At 47.0% G+C, this 12,610-nt stretch overlaps 3 protein-coding genes across 3 annotated transcripts; all 3 read left to right on the top strand.

Annotated features, from left to right (window-relative positions):
• Nucleotides 1-1,780: 1,780 nt before the first annotated feature.
• LOC100829895 (ABA-inducible protein PHV A1) lies at nt 1,781-3,066 on the top strand. Its single transcript, XM_014899470.2, has 3 exons — nt 1,781-2,024; nt 2,119-2,604; nt 2,729-3,066. Exons 1-3 carry the CDS (start codon nt 1,965-1,967, stop codon nt 2,873-2,875), a joined length of 693 nt encoding a protein of 230 aa, XP_014754956.1. The 5' UTR covers nt 1,781-1,964; the 3' UTR covers nt 2,876-3,066.
• Nucleotides 3,067-3,984: 918 nt separating this feature from the next.
• On the top strand, nt 3,985-9,414 carry LOC100822119 (lys-63-specific deubiquitinase BRCC36). Its single transcript, XM_003567934.4, has 10 exons — nt 3,985-4,243; nt 4,343-4,468; nt 4,569-4,656; nt 5,074-5,159; nt 5,259-5,453; nt 7,222-7,415; nt 8,320-8,478; nt 8,557-8,637; nt 8,729-8,783; nt 8,861-9,414. Exons 1-10 carry the CDS (start codon nt 4,133-4,135, stop codon nt 9,050-9,052), a joined length of 1,287 nt encoding a protein of 428 aa, XP_003567982.1. The 5' UTR covers nt 3,985-4,132; the 3' UTR covers nt 9,053-9,414.
• A 676-nt stretch (nt 9,415-10,090) lies between these two features.
• Nucleotides 10,091-11,928, top strand: LOC100829585 (MAPK kinase substrate protein At1g80180). The gene is made up of 2 exons (XM_003565926.4): nt 10,091-11,037; nt 11,205-11,928. The coding sequence occupies exon 1, from the start codon at nt 10,555-10,557 to the stop codon at nt 10,981-10,983; it is 429 nt and encodes a 142-aa protein (XP_003565974.1). The 5' UTR covers nt 10,091-10,554; the 3' UTR covers nt 10,984-11,037; nt 11,205-11,928.
• Nucleotides 11,929-12,610: the final 682 nt, after the last annotated feature.

Genomic DNA, 12,610 nt, shown 5'->3' with positions numbered 1-12,610 from the left:
AACCAATAAATAGACGAACAATATTTGTTTGTTATAAACTTTTTGCAACATAATTAATCTAATGATAAATATAACCACATACTCCATTGCCAGAACGTTACAGCAAAGCACATGGAGCATCCATATTTTCCTGCATCCATCGGCTTCCTCCATTCGTCGACACGGAAGTCTGAACATTCTTGATTTTAGTGTAATTTTTAATAAAATCTGATCTCTTTTCTCATTGTCATGTTAATGACTGCCAACCTTAGCAATATTTGGGCTCAACGCCTGTCAAAGCTCCATCGTTCATGAAGTCGAGTTCAAAAAACTGAAATACATTTTTTTTAAGGTGAAACAGACATTTTAGGGTGAAAGGCAGAGCTCCTGCCGTCTTTCTTTCAAATAAGACATGACAATTTTAGGTGTCAACATTGCCATGTCTTTGAATTGCCAGGTTAATGACGCTCCAACACCTTAACGTCATGGTCCATTGCTTTTTCAATGACAAGCTATATATATATGACGTTAACCTACTAAAGTTCAACGCCAGACTCATTATAGATTTTATCGCAGTTTCAACGAAATAGCATTTCATTTTGTCTGTCTTGAACAATTTATTTGTTTCTCGTCGTCCTCGCACTAATGGCATATTATTATATATGTATTTTTATTCGGTTATCTTGCGACCCCGAATCGCTTGGCCTAGTGAAGAGTGCAATGAGACCCCAGATCGTTTGGCTCCTAGTTGTCAAAGCGCTGATGATGGCCTTCTTGCTACTTGGCTCGCTGCTGATCTTGCGCCACGCGCATTAATTTGAAGTATGTTTTGTGTGTGTGGCAGTAACACAGAGTAGTGAGCAGTACTCCCTCCATTCGAAAATAGATGATTCAGATTTGTCTTGATTCACATGTATCCAGACGCATTTGTATAAACACATGCGAATCTATACAAATCCGAATCCGAGTTACTAATTTAGAATAGATTTTACGTTACAATCATGTTTTGCTAAACTTTTAGAACAATCATTTTTATCCTTAAAATTGCGAACCCTTCCATTCGTCCGTTGTCTGTTCTCGAGCTTTCTGTGCCTACCCAGGTTATTGCATTTCAAGATCTTACGTAATCACGCGCTCCAAAAAAGGCTCATGATTAAGGACCATGATTAATCACAAGTACATTTTTTTTAGAATAATCACAAGTACATATGATTGCGAAAATGATTGGGAAACAGGAGATGGCGCGGGCCCAACAAAAGAAACGGCCCCTTTGCAACTCCTTCCTCGTAATAACCATCGCGCTTGGCACGTGTACATGTATCCATCGAGTTTATTTATCAACTCTATCAAACCGCACAACACAGAAAGATGCATGCTATTCCGTCCAAACAAAAAGAAGAAGAGAAAGGTGCACGATATCTTCCCATGGCGCCATTAGAACACGCCACCAGCCACCCCTGCGGCCGCTCCTGCACTCCTGTTGCCACGTACGGCAACGCACTCGAAGATCAGTCTCCATCGCCGAACTCGATCGTCTTTACACTTGTTTACTCCAACTTCTTCTCCTTTTCTTATCTCCCCACTTGGCGTTTAGTACTACTCACAAGCTTCGATGGAATCAGCTCGATCTACGTACATAAGCCAAAGCAGAGCTTCGCGAAGGTACGGCACAGCATGGGGCCGCTGGGCAACGCAACGCGTGTTCCTTTCAGGTTCCACGTGCCCTCCATGTACGTGCCCCGGGGCGCGACGTGTCCCCGGGGCCGTCTCGTAGCTGCAAGGTTATATAGAGAGGATCGAGCCTCCAAATCAGAGGCACAGTACTCGAATCCAAACCGAGTTGAGCGAAAGCCGTTTCCCAAAGCGATCGAGCTAGCTTGTTTTCCCAGCGAGACACTGATTCTGTTCGTGAGATCGAGCGAAGGAGGAAAGGGGAATTAGGAGCTGTTTGCGTGAGCCGATTTCTGATCAGTAGTACGTGAGAGATGGCCTCCAACCAGGACAAGGCGAGCTACCGCGCCGGCGAGGCCAAGGCCCGCACCGAGGTACGTGCTTTGCCTTGCCGGAGCAATGGATCCATTGCTCATTTGCTCCGTCTGTCCGTCCGTCTCTGAACTTTGTGTTTCGTGTGGTTTTCAGGAGAAGTCTGGGCAAGTGACTGGCGCGGCCAAGGACAAGGCGTACGAGGCCAAGGACAGGGCGTCCGGCGCGGCGGGGCACGCGGCCGGGAGAGGGCAGGACGCCACGGAGGCCGCGAAGCAGAAGGCCGAGGAGGCCAAGTACAAGACTTCGGAGACGGCGCAGGCAGCAAAGGAGAAGACGGGGCAGACGGCGCAGGCCGCCAAGGAGAAGACGTCTCAGACGGCGCAGGCGGCGAAGGAGAAGACGGCGCAGACGGCGGAAGCCACCAAGGAGAAGACGGCGCAGACGGCGCAGGCGGCAAAGGAGCGCGCCATGGAGAGCAAGGACCAGACGGGGAGCTTCCTGGGGGAGAAGACGGAGGCGGCGAAGCAGAAGGCGTCGGAGACGGCGCAGTACGCCCAGGAGAGGGCCTCCGAGGCGGCGCAGTACGCCAAGGAGACCGCCGTCGCCGGCAAGGACAAGACCGGCAGCGTCCTCCAGCAGGTCCGTCAGCCAATCACTCACTCACTCCCTTCTTTGTTTGTTCGAACGAAATGCGAAAGATGGTAATTTGATCCGTGGATGATGCTGAAGAAACTGTTTGTTTGCTGTTGTTCTTCTTCTTCAGGCAACCGAGCAGGTGAAGGGCGCGGTGGTGGGAGCCAAGGACGCGGTGGTGAACACGCTCGGGATGGGGGGAGACAACGCCAGCAGCACCAACACCAAGGACACCACCGGCAGCGGCGCCACCGAGAAGATCACCAGGGATCACTAGATGCTTATTCCCTTTCGTTCCGTTTCTTGAGACTGTTTCGAGTTTCTGTTTGTAAGTTGGGACTGCGGTCGCGTGAGAATGCATGTGTTTGACGACAGATCTATCGGCGTGGTCGTCAGGCTTCTCGTTTTAGTTTCCATTATGTTGGGATAATAATAATAAAGTTGATCTTGAGCTTGTATTTGTACTTTGGTTTGTGCGTCAAATTTACCAACAATCATGACGGAATACGGCGCTTTATCTCTCTGATCAACCGATGAAATAGGCTTTATTCCATGCATGTATCGAGCTTGCGCCTTGCCACATTATCCTGTCGGCTGCACGAGCACTGCTTGGACTTGGAACACCTTAAAATTTTATCACCCTTCCGGCCTTCCGGGCGCTTGTGGAGCGTGCAAAGGGGGTAAGGGGAAGGCATGTCCCGACGACCGCTAAAATCTGTATGCGAGATGTTTTATGTCGTGTACCTGGACGGGTCATAGATATCCACTTAGATGGAGCTCTGGAGATCTGATGGCATGCTTCGTTCATTGGATGGAACAGGGGCGGTCCACTGAATCAATGACGAGCACACGACTGTTGGTCTCTTGCTAAATCTCAGTCATAGGTTACCATCCGGGAGATGTTCATGCATGGGTGCCTCAGATGGAAGATAACACTGTATGCGCCATGCCTGAAAATCTCTGGAAATATTTTGGCAACATTTAACACAGAGGTCCCTTCACGCAACATACACCTGCCAGCGTGATGCTCATTGCTCTGGATTTGAAATTGGTACTATCCATAGTTCAGATTGCCTACTTTTGTTTTTTGTTTATCAGCTATAAGCTCAAATTTTAATTTGAAATTTTGTGACATAATAGAGATTGCGATGGCAGGCCGAGACAGATCGCGAATTCGCTACGAATGTGTATTCCTGCCCTTCCCGTCCGGCCCAGGAAAGGCCTCAAGACGGCCCGACCCAGATCTGCTTTTGAGGCCCAGCAGTAGCAGACTGTGCTGGCGCGGCCGCACCGCGACCCCACGCCAGCCGGAGTGCGGCCGGAGGACGTGTCGCGGGCCCACTCCTCAGCGAAACACACAGCGACAACAAGCCAGCGAGGCAGCCGTCACCGACTGAACCCACTCCGATCCCCCAGAAGAAGAAAAAAACGAGTCGAGCTCAGCCGAGGCTTCGCCCAAACGCACGCACGCACGCATCCACCACCGAGTCGCCCGCCCCGAAACCCCAGGTGGCGGCGGCCGCGGCGGCCGGCGATGTCGCTGACCGAGGTCAAGATCGGCGAGGAGGTGTGGCTCACCTGCCTCTCCCACGCCCTCACCACCGAGACCGAGGAGGTCATGGGCCTCCTCCTCGGCGACGTCGAGGTTCCACCCCCAAACCCCCTCCCACCTACCCTTCCACAGCACTCCTCTCACGAATGTCTCGCCTCTGGATTAAGATTCCCTTTCCGTCCGTGCTTGCAGTCCTCGAGCAGGGGCGGCTCCGTCGCGGTGATATGGGGCGCGTCGCCGCAGATGAGGTGCGAGCGGAAGAAGGACCGCGTCGAGGTCAACCCCGAGCTGCTCGCAGCCGCCACGGCGCAGGCCGAGATATCCTATGTTTTTTTTTTCCTTCCGCCTCTCATAGTTTCTATTGAGAAATTGGTGTTATGTAAGGTTTTGAGGTGTGGGTCCTTAACTCCGCTCGCACGTTATGACGGCCACCATCGGGAAGACGACCAGGGTGATCGGCTGGTATCACTCGCATCCGCATATCACTGTCCTGCCTTCCCATGTAGGTAAGCGACACGAATTCCGTCGCATTGGTCATCCATTGTTGTGCCTAGGGCTGTGTTCCACTGAGCTCGAGTGCCTTCTCATGATGCTGATACATAGGTTTATCTATTATCCCAACACATTTCCGCTTACCATTTTGGAAAATGGATGTCTATATGGTAGAGGACTGTGGTAGCTAATTACCTATGCTTTTGGGTGCTTGGGATAGGGAGTGCCATATTTAGTCATTTAGCTTTGCTCTAGAGTTTCTGTGACAACACTTGCCCAGTGTAGAAGGGTCCATTTCTGGTTTTTCATGCCAATTGACGGCGACAATGGAGTTCTAGGCAATTTGCTAGCATGTACTTTTATGCTTTCCTTGTCTCTTGTTAGATGATGCCCATCTGCAGTGAAGCTAAACTTTGCTATTTTTTCCCCAGATGTTCGTACCCAAGCGATGTTTCAACTGCTAGAACCAGGCTTCGTGGGGCTGATATTTTCTTGTTTTAGCGAAGATGCCCAAAAGGTAGGAAAGTTTATCCTTTGTATACACAGCAAAGTTAATTTCTATTTTGGGCATATATGCATGATTTTGTCTTACTGAACCGGATTTTGTTATGACCAGGTTGGGAAAATCCAAGTGATTGCCTTCCAGTCACTTGACGGGACACAACGTGCTATTGTTCCTGTTATTACCGATCCAGTCATCGACCTTGAGTCATCTTGGAGTTCATCAGATAAATCACTAACACCAAAGTATGCAGCAATTGAGGGCATTGAACAGGACACAGGGGATTCTAGAGCTCTGAAAGGAAGCAAGGTTTATGTTGATACTGTTCGATTTTTTGTTAGGTGTTACAAAATTGAATTCCACAAAATCCTACCGTTTTGGGTAGTGTTATTTATATCATTATATGCAAGATGGCTTTTTCATGGATAGCAGTTCGGCTATGTATCGCTTGAGTAGCATTGCATTCTTTCCCATTCGACGATGAATGAATAACTAGCAACTGGTGCTTAGTTTGCACAATGCAATGTACGAAAATGAGTGCTTTACCTGGTACACTTTTGGAATTTTTAAAAACTCGAAATATAATAAACAGTTGGGTCAGTGAGAGATATGTGGGAAACCAAATGCCATCGGCATATTTATTAATGGCCTTTTTTAGACTGAAAAATGCGACAAAACTTCATTGATCTTTAGCAATCTTTCCTTTTATTTCTTTCAAAAATATTAGGTAGCAGTTTAAGGCTCGGTAGAAAATCCTGGTGGGAAGCCAATGGTGCACTGTGGGTATTGTAGAAGTAAGGCTCAGTATTGGGCATCGTCACATGATGCTGGATACGAATCCCTGAAATTCCATCAGCTCTATCATTTTTTATGAAGGTAAATAGTGATTATACTATTTGACAATATGTTTGTGTAAACTAGATTGGAAGTTAAACCGTGATGCGGAATAGCTGGATGGAAAACAGTAGCAAAAATTACAATGAACTTGAAGTAAGCACGTTATATGTAACACTTTTTGAATAAAGAAAGTTCAGGATAAGTTCACATTTTGCCATCGAAATCATAGCAGTTAATTTATGCATAGCTGATTGGAATCAGATATGAATTATGTACTAAAGGCATAATGCTTAAGGAGCTTGATCATTGAACAGTATTGAACTATTGATATGTTAAACATCGAGACCTGCCGATCAGCCAAGCCCCTTAATTTCCTCATGTTTGTGCGAAAACGTTACAGTTAGATGCTTTCCAATTTCGATGTGCAGGTCAAGATGTACTAGATCCACGTCGTGACGGATGTAGATATACGAACCACTTGTTTTTTGTTCTACAGAGGACCAAAACGTCAGATAGATCAGAAATTCCAAACAGTACAGCATACAATACTGTTTGCACATTTGTTTGGACAAGCCTGTACACTGTACCTATGATTTTTTTTTCTGTGAAGGACTAAACTGTCAGATATATCAGAAATTTAGGACAGTATAGCATGCATTGGTATTTCTACATTTCCTTGTGGTAAGGTAATCCTGTCCATGGACTTCTGTTTGTTTGGGACACATTTGACCTCTGTTATTAATTGGTGATCTGAAAGTTGCTTGGTTTATGCTGCTTCATTGAATTTGTATAGTTTATGTCCAAATGGGAATTTGTATAGTTTATGTTTATAAGGTATCCTAAGTAGCTTTATATTCTGAACAGGGTGCTTTCTAGGTTTCTGCCTTTTTCTGTCTTGCTGTTTTGGGTTTCTCTTTTGGAGGCTTTTTTTGTTTCTTTGGCTCTATTTTGGCGTTCCCCTTGTAATACAAAACTGCATGCATTCAGGCACATGTTCGAGAAGAAAAAATGGTTTCCTAGTTAGCCTGCATAGTACATTTTTGTTCTGCTATTTTTAGTTGTGCTGAACATGATCTTTTGGAATGTATTCCAACTTTTTATTAGACGGATGATATAACTAGTAGCGGTTCTCACTTATGAGCTGTTTAGTACGAGCCCTAGTTAATTAGCACAGTGTTCTGCGGGTTTCTGCTTACTAGTGCATTGGTAAATTCTTGATGCATGGCCTTTTTTGGTTTAGGTCTGGGGAAGATCTCTGGATGCAGATCTCTATTCTCATCTCGACACAAATCATTCATCAAAACATCAACCCAGAGAAAACGCTATTGTTGCTTATGAACCGGATAACCTTCCAGGAGTTTCTGCTGATCAAGATGGTTCAGATATGTCCCCAAGCATTCAGGAGGCTTTGCACCGATCAACTATGGACATAAGGTATCCAAAGGACTGTTTACCCTAAATCTTTCTTCTCTTTTGAGGGGAAAAAACCTTTCATTCTATTAACTACTCCGCATTAAGCAACCCAGGTATAGATTTTCAGAATCTTAAGCAATGCATAGTCTTTACTCTTGAGGTTTAATATTCTTTTCTTTATCTTTATCTTTCTTTACTATCATATAAAAGGGAGTTAGCAAAGCACGGTTTATCCACATATTTTTTTCTACTTAGCTAGAAAAATTGTACTCCCTCCGTTTCTAAATTCCTGTCGTTGTTTTAGTTCAAATTTGTACTAAAACAACGACAAGAATTTAGGAACGGAGGGAGTAACAAAAATAAATAAACTGAGACAGAATGAAGTTTCGTGCAAAGGCATTAACTTATCTAACTAGCTCCCAAAAATCTGTAACAGAAATAAAACAAGGCATGAATGCTCCGGTCTAAACGTAACTCAGTTGAGGGCTTTGGTGTAATTGATGTGTGAAGTGGGTTGAGCCGGTTATAGGTTTTTAGCGATAGTAAAACACAGATATACCTGGTGCTCTAGAAATCTTAGTTGGATGACTAAGCTCCACTTTGGTCTTCCTGAAATGTTTGTCTATTAGCTCTTAAGCACAATTCTAGTACGGTGACTTCTTCCTCATGGAGCTACATGCACAGATTCATAGTTATATAGCTTAGTTACTACAAAATGTTTATGCCCAGAAGGTCCCTTATTGTTGTTTTAGGCATGTTCTCCTATACAGCTTTTTTGTATTTGCAGTCATTTACTAGTGTATGATGTCTCACATAATATGAACTTCTTATGACTATTGTCTTTCATCATTCTGCAATGCCGGGCAGGGTGCTGCTGTTTAACATGGCCATTATTAGTTTCTAATTTACAATTTGTTGCAAATAGTGGTGCAGAGTATAGGAGGAGGGAGGTGCCTCTTCATGTATTTCCAACAAGGCATCTGCTAAAGCTGGACACTACGTTGACTTCTTACTGTGATATGCAGCATGTCCTTTTCCAAGAGGAACAATCAGCATATAATCAAGCCATGCTACAAAATATTTGGTAATTCAAGTTCATTTATCACAATCCAATATTGCATGCATGTTCTCACTGTGAAAGTTCCACCTTTTTCTTTTGCAGTGATGGGAAGATGCACCCCCTTACATCTATTCACCATACATCTACGTACAATTCATCTCTCTGTAAACTAATGGAATATTGGTGAGAGCAAAATCTCCTTTCCTCTTTTTAGCCAAATATAGTGTATCAGCGTGTAATTCTCTGTTAACCTATCCTGCTTTTGCTGTCTTAGTTTGAGCCCAGCTATAACTGTACTTCAGGATCGCCTGAAGGAACAAGAACTTCAGGTGAGTGGACTAGCTCGCATCTTATGGCACTGTTCGATCTTGTACACGGACTAATAGCTATTTGCCCATGTAAACAGCTATCTATGCTAGTGGAGGAGGCTAAAGAACTCGAGGCTGAGAACCAAAGCATGAGAAATGTTTCTCCTCGTCGCTTGATGCTCCGTGGGACTAGTGGTAGCAGTTCACCAAGGGCCCTGGATAAGTACGCTTCCGCCAAACAAGGGGGGCCAATAAGCCCCAGCGGAAGCAGCAGGAGAAAGGCTTCTTGATTGCAACCTTGTTTGCCATGTCATTACGATGAATAGTGCAAGTCGCAGTCCTACCTGTAGCTCTTCGATGGATGAAGGAGTGCGCAATGCCAATGTACATACCGCATCTTCTTTCACCACCTGCCCTAGTTCGGAAGTTCCAGACAGTCTCTGTCTCGCTCTGTATTTTTGCCCTCACCTTTGCTGGTGAGGCTGCTCCAAATCCATCCTTTCACCAGGTTGTCCGCCGGAGCTTGTAATCTTTACTCAAAAGTCGGTTGACTTAACAGTTGTTGCTAAAAGTGCAATGTATTCTACCTGGGAAAAACTCTTGTACTACCAATCCTTTAGTTGCAAGCAATGTTCAGGCAAGCAAAGTGCAAGATCTCTCGACCAAAGCTGGCGACAGCGCAGACTAGAAATAAACTTGTGTGTAAAATTCTCGTACTAGCATCTTTTGTGATCTCTGTCAAGAAACTATTCAGCGTGCCGGGCTTCGATGACTGATGGAACCCGATGCCTCTCCGGCCGTCCGGTAGCGGCAACAACTTGTCCCAATCGTACTGTTCTAAATGTTTTGGCGTTTTTCTGGGCGAAAATGAAACGCTGAGAAGGAATGATCGTCGACCTGGAATACCGATGTTGCCAGACCAATCGTACACACCCCTGTCGATGATGGTTTGCATCGAAGTTTCTGCGAAGGAAGGTACCTGGCTCGGCGAGGCAATGCAATGCAAGTATGCAACTATGCAAAGGTTCAAGCTGGGATTGGAAGCATGGAAGCCATCGAGACAGGATGGTTTGTGAGTCCATTCACGTATGCCTTGCGCGATCGCCGTGCCATTTTGTTTCTCCACAAATTGCAGGTGTGAGACACACACACAAACAACACCGGACACATGTGAGGGAGACTGTTCTGATAGAAAAAGAAGGAGGACGTGGGAAATGAAATCGGGCCGGCCAGGTCGCCCGCCCACCAGCGCGCGTGCCCGCGACCTTGTTTGAATTGAACGCGTCGCCGCCGCAGGCCCGCAGCCGGAGCCCGCCTTCGTTTCGACCAACGCGGCGGGTCGGAAAACTCTCGTCCCATTTCTCTTCTTCCTCTCACAGAAACGGAAGAAGCGTAGTAGGTTTATCCGGAAAAAAAGAAGAAGAAGAGTCGGAGTAGGTTTAATGATGGTCGGAGACGCACGCAGCCGGAAAGCTACGGATGCGCGATTATCTCCCCCGGGAAAATCGGCGGCCGTTTCAAACAAACGTCCACATCGAATCGATCCCTTTCGATTTCCCTCCATAAAAATTTCGACCGTAACCACTCCCCGCGCGGTCAATTAACGAGCCCCCACCCCCGCTCGTTTCGTTTTCCATCGGCGTCGGTTGGTTGCGCATTTGAGAACGCCAAGTTTACTAATCGCCATGGCTGAGCTTGCCTCGCGCTGCGCATAGGAGACACAGCCGTATATAGCTCCTGTGTTCTATTCTCTTGGCTCTAGCGGTGCGCTTCAGAGCTTGCGGATCGGCGGATGGCGGGGCTGCAGAGGTCGAGCGGGACGTTCCGGCGGTCGGGCTCGTCGGGGCTGGTGTGGGAGTGGGACGACAAGCACCTCTCCGGGGAGATCAGGCCCGCCGCCGCCGCCCGCCGCGGGGTCTCCCTCGACGGCCGCGCTGCTGGGGCGCCGGAGGCGCGGGGTCTTGACAGGAGCCGGTCGAGCGGCCACGGCGGCGCTGCTAGAGCACCGGAGGCGGCGGCCCCAGTGCGGGTGGAGCGGAGCCGGTCGAGCGGGCACAGGACGGGGGCGGGACGCGTCCCGCCCCCGCTCGACCCGCCCTCGCCGCGGGTTGCCCTGTGCGGCGGCGGCTTCTGCGGCTTCTTCCGCGGAAAGGGCGGCGGGAGGAAGAAGAAGACCAAGAACGACGCCCGCAAGGCGAAAGGCAAGGGCCGGCGCCACTGAGGTCTCTGAGGAGGCCAGCTAGTGGTTGATCGAGTGATTTGTTCCTCACACCCGGTTGTCCTTAATTCTCCTCCTCCTCCTCCTCCTCCTCCTCCTCCTCCTCCTTCTTCTTCTTCTAGTGAGCAGAGTCTGTACATAACTACGTAGTACTTTCCAGTATTCTCTGTTCTTTTATTGTTTTGAACTTTTGATCAGAAAACTGAGACGCTTATACGTTACAGCAGGCCAGGCCAGATGGCAGCCCATCGGGTCCAGCCCGGATTGGAGCTAAGATCGGTGTCGGTGCAGTGCTCTCTTTTCTTTTAGTGTTGTGATCAGAAAACTGAGACGTTACATTTGCTTCCTGTGCGTCCAAAATCTTTAAGGCATTCATTCAATCTGTACTAAGATTTGTCATTGTCAGTCTTGAATGTTTCGTGGTAGGGCCAATTTTTCCTTCAACAGTGTAGCAAAATTAAACTCGGTGCGAAAAAAACTGTACATCATGCGCCTGCATTTCTGTACGGTGGCTTCAGTAATGCCTGGCTTCTAATGGTACTGCATGCAGTGGTTACTGGTACACCGGAACCTGAAGAACCTGGAATCATGGCCATTTTTCTCTGTTGCCGCGCATGGAAAAAGCCCCAATTGGTCTCCCACGTTCCTTTGCCACACCCGGCCTCATCACTCGGTGATGAATGATGGTGTCATGGTGAGCTGCTTTCTTTGGCACCGGAGGTCCGGAGCGTTCGTTCTTCAGCCTCTCTGTTAGTGCTTGGCAGCTTGGACTCTCGAGGTCTCAACCTTGTCAGCCGCGATTCCAGGGAGACAATTCTAAGCAGAAAGAGCAAATACGTTGCGGCCTAGAGAAGTAGAGAGCAAGAAACCCTTGAGATTTCCTGTCGAGTCCCATCCCCGGTTGCTCGGGCAAGCAAAAATTTCTGATAACCACTGAGGTGGCACATACAAGTCGTGCCAGAGTGCTGACCAGGCGAGCAAAGTTTCCATTTATAAGTCTTGTCTGGGATGATCAGTTTCTATGGAAAGGCATAATTTCAAGATTAATTCGACTTTGAAGGGGCGATTTATAATGTGGTGATTTATAGCGCGGTGTTGAGTTGAAAGCTTTCTTTTTATGACACGATGAACCAAATTAAGCACCGAAACTCTAAGTTGAACTAAATTTACATATGCAAGGAATGTACAAAGTGTATTACATTTGTGATTCTAATTTTTTAAACGATTATATAGGGAGCCCTTTGAAATATGCGAGGAAAAAACCATCATCACCAACTAGAAATTCAGGGATAGTATAGACTTGTCGTTAAGATTAAAGCGAGGTGCCTGGCCAAACATATAAGGAGCAGAGACAAAGACTACCATATGCTCCGGAAGCAAGAGGTGATGAGAACTCCACATATGCGTCGAGCTGAGGCAGTTAGGTTTCTTAGAGTTAGGTTTTGACTCCTCGGCAGCGAGGTTATAGTAAACATGATGGTCGTGTGGTTTAAGAATAAGGTTCCTTGACTTCTCATCCACCTCTTCCATGACATTCTTGTTTGCGGTGCAAAGACGAGCTGGAGATTGCCTGGTCGATGATCTGTTGGTGTAGTGGATTTGGTTATGTCTTTGTGTTTTTGGAGATAGT

The sequence above is a fragment of the Brachypodium distachyon genome, chromosome 2, assembly GCF_000005505.3.
Source record: "Brachypodium distachyon strain Bd21 chromosome 2, Brachypodium_distachyon_v3.0, whole genome shotgun sequence".
Lineage (NCBI taxonomy): Eukaryota > Viridiplantae > Streptophyta > Magnoliopsida > Poales > Poaceae > Brachypodium > Brachypodium distachyon.
The sequence above is the reverse complement of the archived record's forward strand: the minus strand, read 5'-3'. Positions and strand labels throughout refer to the sequence as shown.

Excerpts from the sequence above, each read along its gene's own strand:
- LOC100829585 (XM_003565926.4), top strand. The coding sequence starts at position 10,555 with ATGGCGGGGCTGCAGAGGTCGAGCGGGACGTTCCGGCGGTCGGGCTCG.
- LOC100829895 (XM_014899470.2), top strand. The coding sequence starts at position 1,965 with ATGGCCTCCAACCAGGACAAGGCGAGCTACCGCGCCGGCGAGGCCAAG. Across the intron at positions 2,025-2,118 it reads AGGCCAAGGCCCGCACCGAG|GAGAAGTCTGGGCAAGTGAC; the intron begins GTACGTGCTTTG and ends TGTGGTTTTCAG. Across the intron at positions 2,605-2,728 it reads CCGGCAGCGTCCTCCAGCAG|GCAACCGAGCAGGTGAAGGG; the intron begins GTCCGTCAGCCA and ends CTTCTTCTTCAG.
- LOC100822119 (XM_003567934.4), top strand. The coding sequence starts at position 4,133 with ATGTCGCTGACCGAGGTCAAGATCGGCGAGGAGGTGTGGCTCACCTGC. Across the intron at positions 4,469-4,568 it reads CCGCCACGGCGCAGGCCGAG|GTTATGACGGCCACCATCGG; the intron begins ATATCCTATGTT and ends CTCCGCTCGCAC. Across the intron at positions 5,454-7,221 it reads GAGCTCTGAAAGGAAGCAAG|GTCTGGGGAAGATCTCTGGA; the intron begins GTTTATGTTGAT and ends TTTTTGGTTTAG.